At 57.2% G+C, this 15,926-nt stretch overlaps 1 protein-coding gene and 1 long non-coding RNA gene across 2 annotated transcripts in view; one reads left to right on the forward strand and one right to left on the reverse strand.

Moving 5' to 3' along the window:
- The window catches only part of LOC123591165 (NADH-cytochrome b5 reductase 3), a 27,775-nt gene extending 20,229 nt beyond the window's left edge, over positions 1-7,546 (reverse strand). The window contains exon 1 of the mRNA XM_045465005.1: positions 7,421-7,546. Coding sequence (XP_045320961.1) covers positions 7,421-7,441 — 21 coding nt within the window. The 5' untranslated portion in view covers positions 7,442-7,546. The remainder of the gene's footprint in view (positions 1-7,420) is intronic.
- A 32-nt stretch (positions 7,547-7,578) lies between these two features.
- On the forward strand, positions 7,579-9,744 carry LOC123591167. Its single transcript, XR_006709138.1, has 3 exons — positions 7,579-7,973; positions 8,256-8,435; positions 9,182-9,744. It is a non-coding gene; the product is annotated as an uncharacterized LOC123591167 (long non-coding RNA).
- Positions 9,745-15,926: the final 6,182 nt, after the last annotated feature.

A 15,926-nucleotide genomic window follows, 5' to 3' on the forward strand; every position in this document is an offset into this window, starting at 1 on the left:
AGTTTCCCTGGTCCTATTAAGTGACCTCAAGTGCTAGCTCTGTTTAGACAGACAAACCCCTGAGCCCCAGGATTCCGCCTTCAGGTGTGGGGGACAGCTGGGGCACCGAACTGGACACTGGGAAGCTCTGCTCCTTGTTGGCTGTGTGATCCTAGGTAAGTCCCTTCCCCTCTCTGAACTGGACCAGGTGACCTGCAAGGTCCCCTGAAGCTCTGAGAGTCTACTGCTCAGCACCATGCTGAGCCCCACACAGGTGTTCATCTCAGGACAACCCTCATAGGGTTGCAGATGAGCACTCAGCTCAGAGGGGTGAAGCAACTTGCCCACACTCACACAGCTGGTGGGCGGGGAACCTGAGTCCACCCGCTTCCCCAGTCACACTCTTCAACTACCGGCCCATGCTCACCGTGCGGTGTGACCCTGAGAGGCTCCTCCTTGCCACCGCCCTGCCCCCCCCCCCCATCTCAACCTCACAAAGACCCTAAGAGGTGGTTTCGATTTTTGAAAAACAGACAGCACCCAAATCTCATGGCAGATGGCTCACTGCTTAGGTTCATGTGGAGAGAACAACCTTGCAAAGAAAGACAACTGGCCACCTCTACTTTCTAGCTGTTTTTTGTCCCTGGGCAAATCACTTAGCCTCTCCGAGCTGCTTCTCCATCTGTGAAACGGGATCATTTCATCTGTCTACAGCCATGAGGAAACAGTGAGGGCTATTCTCCAGAGTAACTGGCCAGGGCTCCTCAAAAATGTCAATGGCACACACACAAAAAAAAACAAAAACAAAGAAAGAGTGGAGAACCGGTCCAGATTACAGAAAGCTCTTGTGGGTTGCACGGTGGCCCCCAAAAGATAAATCCATCCAGATCCTGGGAATGTGTCCTCACCTGGAAGAAGGGTCTTTGTAGATGCAACTCAACTAAGGGTCTTGAGATGAGATCATCTTGGAATACCCTGGTGGGCCCTAAACTCCGTGACAAGTGTCACCGACAGCCACCAGAAGCAAGAAGAGACAAGAAGGACCCTCCCCTAGATTGCCAGACAGGTGATATGCCAATACCTTGATTTCAGACTTCTGGCCTCCAGAATCGTAAGGGAGTCATTTCTTTTACGCTAGTTTGTGGTGATTTTTTACACAGTCCTAGGGAACCAACACAGAGGCCAGAGAGACAGAACAACGGAATGTGACGTGTGGCTTTGGATTGAATCCTGGGCCAAAAATAAAATAGTTATAAACGTCAATACTGAGGCAATTGGCAAAATAGGAATTAAGGCCCACAGATTAGACACGAGCATTGGATCAACATTACTTTCCTGATTTGGTCACTGCCCTGTAATTAGGCAACAGAACATCCTTGCTCTTAGGAGGCACCCACTGAAGTACTTAGGGACACTGTGTCTGTAACTTACTCTCAGATAATTAAAAAAAATAAAATATGCACACACACCTAACAAAGCAAATACAATAAACGTTTACAGTTGGGCCGTCTGGGCAAAAAGTTTACAAGAATTCTCCGTGCGTTCTTGCAACTTCACTGTAAGTTTGAAATAACTTCAAAATAAAACTAGGGCTGGGGTGGGGAGAAGGCCACGATGGTGGTTCAAACGGTGAGGCTGGGAGCACAAAACACTGCTTCTCCAGAAAGCTGCCTTAGGTTTTGCTCGGCACCCCTGACCAGTACACCTCCCTGACTTCGGTTCTCTCACCAAACGACCATGTGTTCTTCTTATCATAGTCCTACTAGATCCCTTTTTTGCCTTGGTTGCCAGGAAGCTCAGAGCCAAGTTCTCTGCTGGCACGGAGGCCTCTCTGCTTCCTTTGTGGGCTTCCTGAGGTAGTGAATAGACTTGGAGGTGGTCCTTGCCCTACTCAGGGCTGGGTGAGAGGACCCTGCTCTCTCAAGGCCCACCCTACTGCTCCCTGGCTTCCTGGAAGCCTTGCCACGATTCCCACTTTGTGTCAACCCAGGGAGGGTGCTCTGGCCGAGTACCTGAGCCTCAGTGTCTCATCTGTAGAAGGAAGGTAAGAGCTACCGCTCGGCCCACCTCCTGGGGGAGTCAAGATAGGGGATGAGATAAGGGTACCCAGGCCACAGAGGGATGTGGGCGCACACACAGGAGCTTCTCTTGACACCCTCGGTGGGCCTCTACCACTGGGGACACGGAATACCCAAGTGAAGGAAGGGCAGAAGCACCAAGATCCCGCGCCAGGCCTGGCCCCTGCTCCCCAAACCGGCCCGGCGGCTTCAAGTTACCCTGTTGCGGCTGTGGGCTGTGGATACAGGCGCGCTTTGTCGGGCTTAGAACAAGGTGCCTCTCTCCCAGGCAGGGCCTCCAGGCTGAGTGCGGTCCAGGCCTCACCCCACAGAGCCCCTGGTCTGTGATTGATGGGTCCGAAGGAACGGGCTGTGGGAGCCAGCCAAGGCTCCCCTCTCCAGCCCCACCCACCACGCGGCAGGGGTCTCTGGCGGCCGCACATTTAACCAGCACCTACCGCGTCCCAGGCACCGCTCAGCGTTCTGCCCATCCGGGGTCTCGTTAAAGGCCCTCGTTAAAGCCCCAGCTCAGGACCTCAGGAGAGAATCGTGGCCTCTCCAGGCCCCACCCCCCTCAAGTGCAAGAGGACAGTCTCCTCCAGGGCTGGGGAGGACAGGAAGACGGAGAGGGCCGTGCACAGAGCAGACGCAGCAAACATTCCCAAGCTGGCACGGCTCCAGGAGTGGGACGTGAGCTCCCTGAGATAATCCTCGTTTTCACCTTGGCTATAGGTGCTGTGATTATCACCAGGTTACAGATAAGGAAACTGAGGCCCAGAGAAGGTCAGTGTCTTGCCCCGGGTGCACCACAGCCGATCCTTGGAGGACCACACTCACAAGTGATACTACTGTCCCTGTTTCTCAGGGACGTTAAGTGACTTGCACGTGGTCCTACAGCAAGTCAAGGGTGGGGCCAGGACTCAACCCCAGGCCCGTCTAGCCCTTCCCGAGCCACCTCCCAGCACAGGTGCCCTCTCTGTGCCCCAGCCACAGAGCCCAAGGCCCGAATCCCACAGCCTCATACCCTGCCTCTCGTGATGAAGCCCCAACTGCCAAACCAACAGGCCACCCGTCCCCTCCTCAAACACCCACGATGGCTCCCCGCTGCCTGCCTCCACTCGAGGCCCCCGCTATGTGGCTATAACACTGGCCAAAAGCCTTTCCTCAGGCCTTTGCACACTCTTCTTTCTGCCCCAGATGCCCTTCCTCTTCCCTCATCCAGCCAGGAAACTCCTACTCATCCTTCAGACCCCAGTCTAAATGTCAAATCTTCCCTGACTGGCCCCTCCCTAGCTCATCAGGCCCTCAGCAGACTCCCATAGCCCCTGCTCCCCTCTCTAAACTCCCCTGGGACTGAGGACTATTCTGCAGATTCCTCTGCTACGGGCCCTGCCATGTCAAGCGGAGACGCCATATCCATGGGGAACACTGGTTAGGGAGAAAGTGGAGTGAAGTTAGGTTTGCATCGTAGGGAGCCCTGGAGATGAACTTGAAGGACAGGGAGAGCCAACTGGAGTTGTGTTTGGTGCTCCCTGGAGTTTTGATTTCCCCCAACACAGCCGCTTGGCCTGCAGCTCATTGTACAATCCGCAGAGAACCTTCCCCTGTATTTCCTCACTGACCCACAGCGGTAGGAAATAGGCCAACTGCATTCTTCATTTAACAAATGAGGAAACCGAGGCGCAGGGAGGCCCTGGGTGGAGGCCGCAGCCCTAGCCCAGACCTTCCAGCTTCCAAGTACCAGCCTCGCGTACCCGGGATGCCAGCCGTGGCTCCAACGGCTGGGCCAGAGCCTACGTGTGGTCACAGCCGCCGTGAAACAGCAGATCCTAGATCAGAAGCCCCAGAAGGGGCAGGGGTGGGGGGGTGGGGGAATCTGTGGTCTCATCACCATTGCATCCCCAGAGCTCAGAGCAGGGACACTCAATAAACATGTGTGGATAAATTCGTGGAGGGACAGCAACAAGCACCTGCCCCCCCCCCCCCCCCCAAGGTCTCTGTCTGACTTTTATATTTTGCCTGGAAGTTTCAGGAGTCAGGGCAAGAGGCCTCCCGGGTGAGGGCGGGGCACCAGCTCATCTTGTCCCTTTGAAGATCCACAGTCCTCCACAGAGCACAGGCCGGGGTGGCTACGATCCTAGCCTCGATCCTGGCTTCCTGGCGGCTCCACATCTGTGAGGCACGCCTACCGCGTGGAGGGATGCTAGGATCAGAGCCATGGCCGGAAGGAGCCGCCCGTGTGGGCAGCTGATAAATGTCAGCAGCAGCCTTCCTTCCAGCCTCCGGTCCCCAAAACTGGGCTATGCAGAGCGAGGTACAGCTGCTTTGCTCCTATTATCTCACATAATCCTCAAGCCTAGGAGACGGGAGCTGATACCACCCCCATTTCGGGCGAGGAAACAGAGGCCTGGGTGAAAGACCTGGCCCGAGGGCCAGGATGTGAACCCAGGCACGTGACCGAGTCCACGCACTGAGTCACCGTACCGCCCTGCCTCTCTGCGCCTGTGGACTCTGCATATGTACGAACTCCTACCTGGGGAGGCAGCTGTGGGCAGACCCTCGCTGTCAGTCAGTCCTTCGGGCCATAAACCCCAGTGAGCATACCTATCGGGACTCACGGGGGATTCAGGGAACACCAGCCAGGGCACCCGGCCCCCGAGGAGCTCGAGCCAGTGGGGAAGACAGACACAGTCCGGGGAAAGGGAGCAATGGAAGGTTAAAGGTGGAGGCTCTACCAGACTCACAAGGGGTAGGGATGCCCTGTTCCTACAACCTGGGGGCAGAATGAACTCTGCAGCCCCTCCTAGTCGACGGTACCACCCCCACCCCTGCAAGTCGTGGACAGAGTAAACAGGAGGCGGATGCTGGAAGCCAAGGCCCCACCCCAGCTCCTCCTCAGCCGTGCTGCTCAGACACACACACGTACACATGTGTATGCACACATGCGCGCACACACGCACACACAGTCACCACAGCCCCTCGGGGGGGTCTAGGGGACGGCTGCCCCCCAGGCCTTGACCTGGTGCCCCGCAGGCCGTGCTCGGCCCACCGGGGAACCCACCACCTGCTTTTCCTCACCTCTGCTGACACAGAAAGAGAGAGGGAAAGGGGCAGCCAGAGTCCCAGGATGTCTCCAGGGCGCCCCAGCTCACCCACCATTGCTGAGGGGATGGGCAGCCTTGCTGCCCCCCACACAGCACCCTGCCCAGCTGCCCCACTCCGTGGAGTTCCCTACTGGGACCCGGGCACCCGCTCTACCCAGGTGGGGTCTGAGCACAGGCCTAGCCCTCCCAGGGGGCCGGCTCCCGGTGCTGAGGCTTACCTGCCTGCCGCCTGCCAGCCGCCCCGCTGGGATCTGAGTGTCCACCTCCCTCTGGGTCCCCTTCTCAGGAAGTGGAAGGAAGTGGGAGGGAGTGGAGGAAGTTCTGCAGCGGGGGGCTCCTGGCTCGGAACCGTGGGGGAAGTGCACCCAGGAGGAGGGGCAGGTGGACAGCAGAGTCACTTTCCGTGGAGGAGACACAGTCCCGCTCCCCTGGAGCTAGGGGCAAGGGCCACGGAAGAGCCACAGAGCTGCGGGGGCAGCGAGCGAGCCCGGGACTCTACCTGTCGTGGCGGCGTATCGGGGCCCACTGAGCACTCACGGATATGCCGGGGGCAGGGGAGCCACGGTCCCGGCTGGCAGGCCAAACCCCCGATGTTCCCCCAAGTGCCAGTCCCTGAGCTGGGGCCCCCTGGAGTATAGGAGGAGGCCTCCTGCAGAGCCTGTACACCCCAGATAAGAGTCTGGTGCCCAGAGCCTGAGCCGGCCTCCCGCAGACCCTGTGGAGCTGGCTGTGGGCGTTTTGGGCTACGTGGGGACCCCAGCAGGTCAATCCCTGCCCACCTCTTGGACAGAGGGGGCCGTGGAGCTGGTGAGTCTCCTAACTCACAAGGGGGTTGCAAGGGGGCCTTGGCAAAATGTACGGAACGGCCACATGCTGGGGGCACAGTGACAAATCCAACCAGCACCAGCTAGAAAGTGAGAAGCACTGTGGGAAAATAGCAGGGGTGGGGGCCCGGGGGGCGGGGTTGAGTAACGAAGGAGGAGGGTCAGGAGGAGGGTCAGGACGTAACCCTCAGTAATGCCCACAGGTTTGCCCTGGGCAAGGCTGCTCCTAGGTCTGGATGTCCCCCAGAGTCCTGGGCTGGGCCACAACTGCAGGAACAAATACCCGGAGGCCAAGAGAACCATTTGCCTCATCCTGAGCAGGAGCCTCACAGAGCCAGAGGGAAGAGGCAGGCGCCGTCCAGGTCCCAGGCGCCTGGGGTGGAGGTGGCTGCGGACGCAAGTAGCTCTGGGCCTAATCCTCTTGATGCTGGCCCTGCCACTGCTCCCCGTGCCCAGCCAGCTCCTGGGACCAGAGCACGTCCGGCGGTGGGGGGCGGGAGGGAGGCTGGAGCACCCGTCCCCAGGCCCTCCACTGTGGATTTTGAGAAATCCCAGAGAGGAGGCGGGCAGGGGAGGTGGGGGAGGGAGGCACGGGAGTCCCAAAAGTGACAGCATGATGGTGGACTTTGGAGCCCCACAAGTTCAGCACCACCACCCCCAGCATGGGAAGGCGGCCAAGTGTGAGTCGAGTTTCTTCATCTGTGAAACCGGGCTCCTCGCGAGGGCCTCACAAGTCTTGCAGCCCCGCAGCAGCAGGTAGGGGTGCAGCGTGGTCACCGGTGCCCGGAGAAGCCACGAACCCTGCCATGCAGCCACATCGCCCGCACGCGCCCCCTCCCACATTCACGCGCTCGCAGAAACTCTCACACACGTGCACTCGGCCACACACCCTCTCACTCATACTCTCCTGTACTCGCACCTCACACCACACCCACTCCGTATGCTCACACTCAGCCACACATCTGCACACACACACACACACACACACCCGTGGGCGCTCGCGCACTCTCGTGCACGCTCACAGTTCACAGCACACCCCGCCGTGCCATGTTCACACTCGGCCACACACGTGCACTCACCGACTCGCGTGCACTCGCATTCTCACACGCACTCTCGTGCACACTCGCACACTCGGGCACACGCCAACTTTCCCAGCCACACCCTCTCTCCCACCCTCGCTCGCAGGGCTCACGCGCAGCCCGCTCCGCCCTCCACGGGGCGGGACCCGGAGGGATGCGGGCGGCGGCGGGGCGCCCCAGTGCCCGTCAGCCGGGTGCCCGCCGCCCGCACGCCCCTCGGGAGGAGGGCTGGGTCCCGGCCATGGAGGGCCGGGGCGTGAGTCACGGCGCCCACCGGGCACGCGCGGGGCGGATGGGGGGGCCCCGTGCTCCCGACCCCGCGGCCCCGTCCCTGCCCCCCGCGCTCCCCGCGCCCTCCGCGCCCCCTCCCCGCCTACCGTGCTCAGCTGGGCCCCCATGGTGACGCCGCTCCTCGCTCGCTCCGCCGCCGCCGAGACAGTCGGGCCGCCGCGCCCAGGGCCCGCCCCCTGGCGGCGTCACCCCCGGAGGGGGGGCGGGGCCGAGCGGGCGGCCCCGCCCCTCACGCCGCCGCGAGGAAGGGGCGGCGGGGGGACCCCGCGCACGGCACGTGGCCCGCGGTGGGGTCGCCCCGCTAGCGCTCGGCCGGGTTCGGGCCCGCTGGGCGGCCTCGGGTGGGACGTCGGCCTTCCCAGGATCCCCCCCCTCCCCCCTCCGCTCGTCGCTAGAGAGGGGGAAGGTGGCGCCCTCCCGCGATGGGATCCGGAACTTAAAATCCGGAAACCACCAGGCCACGCCTGGCCTAACCTCGCAGGGTGGCCCTGAGCGCGGTGCTGGGCCTCACAGGCCTCCATATTCCCGACTCGGTTTAGCTCGGGCCCCCTCCAGGCCTGTGAACGTGCTGTTCTCTCTCTCCGGGACACTATCCCCAGCTGCCCCAGGGCCAGCCCTGGCTTACTGTTAGGCTGTCAGGTCAGCTGTTCCCTACTCAAGTCCTGCCCTGCCCCCCCCCCCCCCCCCCAGGCTGACCCTGTGTCTTCGTAGCACTTCGCTTGGAGCTGAAGTCATCCCGTGTGTTGTATCGGGGATGCTCTGCCCCCAGCCCCACCGCATCCCAGTGGACTGTGGACTCCCTCGGGGCAGGACTCTGCTCTGAAGTCCCCTGCATGCCCGGAGCCTAGCACAGAGCCTAGCATACAGTAGGTGCTCAATACTTGTTGAATGAGTGAATTTAACAGTATCTCCTCTGTGTAGGCCCACGATGGTCCCTGGGGGGCTCTCTGGCCCTAGCCTCCTGGAATGGTCTTGGACCCGGATGTGAGCTCCTGATAATCTGACTTGGTCAGGCTGCCAGGTGATGTGTTCCTGCAGCATGGTTCTGGCCAGGCAGAGAACTGGGCCTTCCAGGCAGAAGGAACTGGGCAGAGCCTGGAGGTAGGAACAAGGTGGACAGACACAAGGTCACAAAAGCCAGAGGGACTGGAACAGCGGAGCTGGGGGCACAGTGGTGTGATGTGAAGTCGGGATGAGGCAGTATGGGGGCCTGGGTGGAGAGAACTGGAATGTGGGGGACTGTGGGGAAGATTTAGGCCTGTGGGGGAGTGAACAGCTGGTTTTAAAAGAGGACTGGGGACAGTGGAGAGACTGTGCTGACAGCAGTGACCCGGCCGTGGGGCTGAAACTCACAAACCGTCAGATGTCATGACCTGAGCCAAAGTCAGATGCTTAACTGACTGAGCCACCCAGGAGCCCCAAGACCACTTCTAATTCTGATATTTTATTTCTGGGTGTGCCCTCAGGCTTGGAAAAATACCCAATGGACAGAGAAATTGCAAGAATAGTACAATGAACTATCAGATTCCCCAGCTGTTACCATTTGACCTCTCTCTCTCCCATCCTCCCTATATGTTTGCTTTTGCTGAGCCATAGAGAATTGCAGATATGTGACCTTCACCTCTGAATACTTCACCACATTTCTCCTAAGAACAAGGCTGTTCTCTGACATGCCACTGTTCAGTGATCAAGTTCAGGAACTTTAACATTGATACAATACTGTTACCTAGTCCCGGGTCCACGTTCCATTGCCCCAGATGCCCCTGTAATGTCCTTTCTGGCTGTTATTATTTTTTTTTTCTGGTTCAGGGTTTAATCCCAGGTTAAGCGTGGAGTTTACCTGGCAGGTGTCCTTCGGATCAGAGGGCAGGTGATGGACTGTTCCCTGTTGTTGCCCAGCCCGGTCTACCTACAATAAGGTAACTTCTCCTTGGATGCTATGTGAATGCCCTGATCCCCAACAAATTTTGATCCAGTGGTATTGGCATTTGCGGATGCTGCTTGCCTGAACCAATTATCACTGAGGTGGTTTAACTGGTGTACAAGGTGCTTTGGGTTGGGGGAAGACCTTCATCCTAATCATTCCTCAAGGTCCTTCCAGGAGCCAAAGAACAGAAACTCCCCCCAAGCCTGTTTGCCTTCTGGGCACGCCCTGCCAGCTGGGAATCCCCTCCCCTAGTGAGGTGTTTGATCCTTGGGAGAGACTGAGAGGATGGAGAAACCATTAGTTTCATTTGCTAGAAGAGGCAGCTGAGGCCCAGGGAGAGGAGAGAAGTGGCCAGTAGTGGAATAGCTCCTCCCGAGGAGTCTCTGGGCTCCATGGACGAGGGTGGGCGTTTGGGAAGGAGACTTTCAGGCAGAATAGTGGGCAGGGTTTCTGGGTCCAGGTTGGGGCTCTCTGACCCCTTGACAGCCCCCCTCCCCGGTCCCTGTTATCTGTGTAAGTTCTAGGTTGCCAGATTTCGCAGATAAAAATATAGGGTGCCCAGTTAAATTTGAATTTTAGTTAAACAATGAACTTTTTTTTAGTAGTTAAGTATGTCCCAGTTGCTGCACCAAAAATTACACTAAAACCTCATGATGTCTAGGATGTTTGGACTGACACTCGGGTTGCCAAGTAAGATATAGGACATCCAGTTCAATTTTAATTTCAGGGTACCGATGAATAATTTTTAAACTCAGATGTAGGGAGTAAAAGCATGTGTGGCAGGTGTTATCAGATGCAAGAAATGAGGCAGGTGACATTGGTGGGCCTTGAATGCTGGGATGAGCTGCCCTTCTGTCAGAGTAGTTGACAGCCCTGGAAGAAGGGACTTGAGCTTGGAAGGCCCTTGCCAGACAGTTCTAGAAAGCTCCCTCTGGGGGCATCTGGCTGGCTCCGTCGGTAGAGCATGCGACTGTCGATCTCGGGTCGTGAGTCCAAGCCCCAAAGAGAAAGCTTCCTCTGGCTGTGGGAGGCGGGGAGTGTGGGCAGAGGCAAGCAAGACTGAAGGTCAGGGACCAATCAGGGGGCAGCTGCAGTGACCAGTGACATGCCATAAGGTTCAGACTAATGCTCAGGGGATGTAAAGAGTGTTCAGGGGGCAGGACCTATGGGGCCTGAGGTCCACCAGCTCAGGAAGGTGGGCAGGAGGCCTCTGGCCTGGCATGAGTGGGGTAAGTTTAAGGGGCTGTGGGAGAGGGGGCGGGGAAGGCCTGAGAGTCAATGGGGTCCGGCATCTGGAGTTCAGAAGGGGCCAGGCCCGAGGAGAGAATGGCTCCGGGGCGGGGAAAGAGGGACACAGGGCTCTGCCTAGTGGGGCAGGGGGCTGTGCAGCGGGGACCCGGGAGGCATTTCTGCCCAAATTACTTCCTGCCGTAGGAGGAACTAGGGGAACATAGGAGCAGCAGCTGCAGGGCTGGCGTGGCCGCCTAGCCAGAGGCCGAAGCATTAATGGTGGAATCCAGCTGCCTGCTCCGTGTGTGACAGTGCTGGGACAGGGAGGGTGTGCTGGGACAGGAGGTCAGCCCCAGGGTCACCAGACCTGTTCTGCCGAGGCCTCTTTGGAAGCCAAGCAGCCTGCTCTGGCACAGTCTTCGTGTGGGCACCTGGGAAGCTGAAGAAACAGGAATCGGGGCGGTGTGCATTCTATGTGGCAACCTCGTCAGTTCTCCTCGGAAGTACTCGAAGCACAGTCCCAGCCGAGCTCGGGAGCCAGTCATTTCTTACCCAGGGTATCGTGTGCCCAGCTCATGGAGGAGAGGCGTGGCTCAGAGAGGGAAGAACCTTGCCCGAGGCCACATGTCACAACAGCTGATGGGGGTTTGGGTTGGAGTTTGAACCCGGGTCTATTTGCTTCTGAAACTCAGCTCTCCCCAGGGCCACCTGACCCTGGAATTAGGCATCTGTTTTCCCTCTTCCTTGTTGGCCTGGGCTGCCTTACAGCGAATGGCAGGGACTGACTCCGAGGTGGGGAGCTCCGGGTCACTCCCCGTAAAATACTGCCTTCTCTAGACCAGAAATTTTCTTTCCTTTTTTGTTTTTAAAGCGTATTTATTTTGAGAGAGAGAAAGAGCACAAGCAGAGAGGGGCAGAGAGAGAGGGAGAGAGAGAGAATCCCAAGCAGGCTCTGCACAGTGTGGAACCTGACGTGGGGCTCGAACTCATGAGCTATGAGATCATGACCTGAGCCGAAACCAAGAGCCGGATGCTTAACCGACTGAGCCACCCAGGCGCCCCTAGACCAGAAATTTTCAAAATCTTGGCTCTTGCCATGTGACCTTGGGCAAATCACTCCCCTCTCTAGGCCTGTTTTCTTGCCTACAAAATAGACGACCATCTAGAATCTAGATAGAACCTTGCCAGAACTTGCAGGCAAGTTCTAGAATCTAGATAGAATTTGCCAGGTCGCAAAGTGCTGGCCAAAGGGTGGCATCCGGCCCACGGGAGAATCTGTTCTGGGTTTTGGCTTCATTTGAATTAATTGCCAACTTAGGATTTCTGGCTTCTTATGATAAATCTGAGGCTCCTGCCGTATCAGCTTCCAGCCTGGGGGCCCTTCAGGTTCTGATGAGGCTGAGGTTCAGGTCCTCCCGAGGTGCTCCGACAGTGTGTAATTCTCATGCGCTCTGCTCCCTGGAAAGCAGGAGTCGAGGGTTCTAGGCTTGGCTCTGCCCAAACCAGCCGTCGAGGGCCAGTGACCATTCCTCTCCGGGACATGTCCACAAACAGGGGTGATCCGCATATCTCAGAAGGCCATGTTGAGGGTTAACTGAGATGCCACATGTAAACTGCTTCCCAAATCTGGGTCGCCGCCTTCTGTCTGCGTCTGTGTCCTCCCCTCTTCTCATAAGGACACCAGCCATTCGATTTAGGGCCCACCCTAAATCCAGGATGATTTAATCTCGAAATCTTTAAATAATTACATCTGCAAAGACCTATTTCCAAACGAGGTCACAGGCCGAGGTTCCGGGGGGGACACATCTTTTTTTTTTTTTTTTTAAACATTTATTTATTTTTGAGACAGAGAGAGCATGAACGGGGGAGGGTCAGAGAGAGAGGGAGACACAGAATCTGAAACAGGCTCCAGGCTCTGAGCTCTCAGCAGAGAGCCCGACTCGGGGCTCCAACTCACAGACCGCGAGATCATGACCTGAGCTGAAGTCAGCCGCTTAACCGACTGAGTCACCCAGGTGCCCCCCGGGGGACACATCCTTTTGGAGGACACTATTCAACCCACGACAGAGCTGTTTCGTTGCTCCTTGGCACAGCCGGGTTGGGCACAGGATATTCCCGGCCCGAGTCCAAGCTGGGGGCACCCCGGGGCTCAGGCAGATCTGGGCGGATCTGTCCAACCCTGTGGCTAATGGCTGTTTGTTTGTGTGAGCAGCCAGAGGCCCTGGGAGGGAGCTACCCTTGGGAGCAGGAGCTGGGCACCCGGGCATGACAGCCTTCACCCTTCCAGAGCACCTTCCAGCACCACTGTGCTGGGTCCCATATGTGGTGAGCTGCACCCCAAAACAAAGTTAGCCACTGAGAGAGGGGGCAATTCTGAGTCTATCTCACAGTGTCCATCGCGGGCTGTCGGCGGGGGGGGGCTGGCCTTCCGGGTGTGGCCAGGTGCTATTGTAACTCCGCTAACCCCCGCGGTAAGTGTGGGCTGCAGTGGGGGAAACTGAGGTCCTGAGCTATTCAGGAACACACCCAAGGTTAAGTGCTGGCTGGCTTCAGAGTCCATGACCTTAGCACGTGTGATGCGCTACCTACCGCCCGAGCAGAAACCCGATTCAAACTTCGCTAACCAGGGAGGGCTTTACTAACGGCTCTTTGAAGGAGCTCAACAAGTCAAAGGAGGCGCCCTGGGAGAGGCTGGGAATGGCCTGGATGCTGCCAGGACTTGGCTCCTGCACATCTTTGCCTCTCTCGTCCGGGGAGCTTCCTCTCTCCAGTCCTTCTGGGCCGCTTCCCGCAGGGATGCGCCTCCCGCCACCCACCAGACTGGTTTGAGGAAAGAAATCTTAGGGAAGGGTCCTGATTGGTCCGTTTTCTCATATGTCCTTCTTTGGGGACTGGCGCTCTCCGATTGGCCCATCTTGGGTCAGGTGCCTCCCCTTAGCCACCATTCTGGTGAGGGAGGTGGAGTCAAGCAGGGGTGGGGTGGGTGGGGGCGGGCTTGGAGGCGGGGTAACTCCCACTGAAAGCGCAGGGCTGGTGAGCCAGTGACCACAGGGCAGTTGAAGTGAGCTGACTGCCACCCGCTGGGAGTCACCACTGGGTCCTAGATCTGGAAAAGACTCTGACTTTGAGGTTCCTGACTTACTGTGTGACCTGGGCAAGGGGAGGATGGCAAGGTGCTCAGAGAACCTCAGAAGGCTGGGCGACTATGCAAAGGAGGAAGGGAGCCACCGGGTGCCAGGCGCTTTGCCTTTGTGGAGAGATAGGATCAGAGATGGTGATCTGGGCTCTGTCTTCCCCTGTATTTTCCTCCTTCCCTTTCCCTGCGCTGGCTGCCCCGGGGGAAGGGCTGGGCGGGGGCAGAAAGCCGGCAGCCTGTCTGTGAGAGGAAGAGGGCTTCCAGCATGGTCAGGGCTCCTTGAGAACACACGGAGGAATAAAGGCTCCCAGCCCTGACCAGAGAGGTGGACCCAGGGCTGGGGCAAGGCGCGGGAGGCCTAGGGAGGTCTGCCTCTGGGACATGGCCCTTCTCTGCCCCACGCTGGGATCCAGGGCTTGGTGGGCAGCTGCACCGGGTTTCAAGCTGGGTTTCCACTCCCACCTCTGCTTGGTTCTTGGACAACGGGACAAGACGTTTCTAATGGCATCTGCTTCCTGAGCGGGCCACACTGCCAGAGGACAGACCCAGGTGGGTCTAGAAAAGCCCCTGGGCCCCACAGGGATGAGGAGGCAGCAGGGAGCTGCTCACTTTCAGCCACCTTATGCCGATTTCTGAAGATGGGCGTCTTGGCCACAACCTGTGGACCAGCCCCACCCAGCCCCCCACTTGTAACTCCTGAAGACTCTAGAGCTGAGGTTGTGTTTCCTCTAGAGTCTTGAATGAGGTTCATATGAGGACACACCAGTGACCTCACTTTATTCTCACAGCAACCTCTGAGGCAGGAAAGCCTATCACCTTCTTATAGATGAGGATCCCAAGACAGACTCAGAGAGGTCCAGGAGCTGCCTGGGATCACACAGCCCCACAGCAGCGGCTTCAGGAGCACCCAATCTCTACTGTGATCTCTCAGTCTCCTCTCCTGTCCTCTGCTTTCACTCATTTGACAATTTTTTTTAATGTTTGTTTGTTTGTTTGTTTGTTTGTTTGTTTGTTTTGACAGCAGGGGGAGGGGCAGAGAAAGAGGGAGAGAGAGAATCCCAAGGCTCTGCACTGTCAGCGCAGAACCCAATGCGGGGCTCAAACCCAAGAACTGGGAGATCATGACCTGAGCCGAAATCAAGAGTCAGAAGCTTAAGCAACTGAGCCACCCAGGCGCCCCTCACTTGACAATTTCTTTGAGTGCCAATCACACCCCTAGTCCCTGTGAGATCCGAGGGCATGTGGCGGGGAACAGGCTAGGACTCCCTCAAGGAGCTGCAAAGTTCCCTGTTTACTACTTGGGTGACCTAGAGCTTGGCCTCTCCGAGTCTCCGTTTCGTCATCGGTAAAATGGCTACAATAACGACGTGCTCCTAACGGCGTTCTTGAAAGGATCCAATCAGATCATCTACACTCTGGGAAGAAGCCTCTATGCACCTGTACACTCGAGCGAGAGTTATGCCCCACCTGCCCAAGTTCAGGGCAGCTGCATAAGTTATTTGGAATTCTTCTATCTGCGAGATTTGTCTCCTCTTCCCTTTTCATTTATTTATTCAATCATTGATTTATAACAGTATGGACTTGTGGCTATATTTTTATTTAAAAAAAAGTTTTTCATGTTTATTTATCTCTGAGAGAGGGAGCAGGGAAGAGGCGGAAAGAGAGGGAGACACAGAATCTGAAGCAGGTTCCAGGCTCTGAGCTGTCAGCAGAGAGCCCAATGCGGGGCTCGAACCCACAAAACACGAGATCATGACCTGAGCCGAAGTCAGGCGCTTCACCGACGGAGCCACCCAGGCGACCCTCATGGCTATATTTTTAAAGAAATTTTCCTACTTTGGGTTATCGTCCAATTCTCTCCTTCTTTCTTTGGCCGTTGGTAACTCTTTCAGTTGGCCCGCGTCCCTTTAGCACAGCGTTGTGTGTGTTTAAACATTTCCTTGGTTCCTGGTGCTACAAGGGGCCCCAGGCTTATTTCCTATAAATCCTTCCCCAGGCTTAGAATCAGCCATTTCTCCAAGGAGCTTTGGTTCCTCTTTCTGAAGAATGGCATTAGAAACCAAGGTCTGGCTGAAGAACATTCTGTTGCTTGGATATATGGTCTATTTATCCATTCATCTGTATATGGATATTTAGGTCATTCACACTTTTTTTTTTTTAATTCTTATTTTGTTATTTTTGAGAGAGAGAGAGAGAGACGGAGCGTGAGTGGGGGAGGGGCAGAGTGCAAGAGGGAGACCCAGAATCTGAAACAGGCTCCAGGCTCTGAGCTGTCAGCACAGAGCCCGATGCGGGGCTC

The sequence above is a fragment of the Leopardus geoffroyi genome, chromosome B4, assembly GCF_018350155.1.
Source record: "Leopardus geoffroyi isolate Oge1 chromosome B4, O.geoffroyi_Oge1_pat1.0, whole genome shotgun sequence".
In the NCBI taxonomy this organism is placed as follows: domain Eukaryota; kingdom Metazoa; phylum Chordata; class Mammalia; order Carnivora; family Felidae; genus Leopardus; species Leopardus geoffroyi.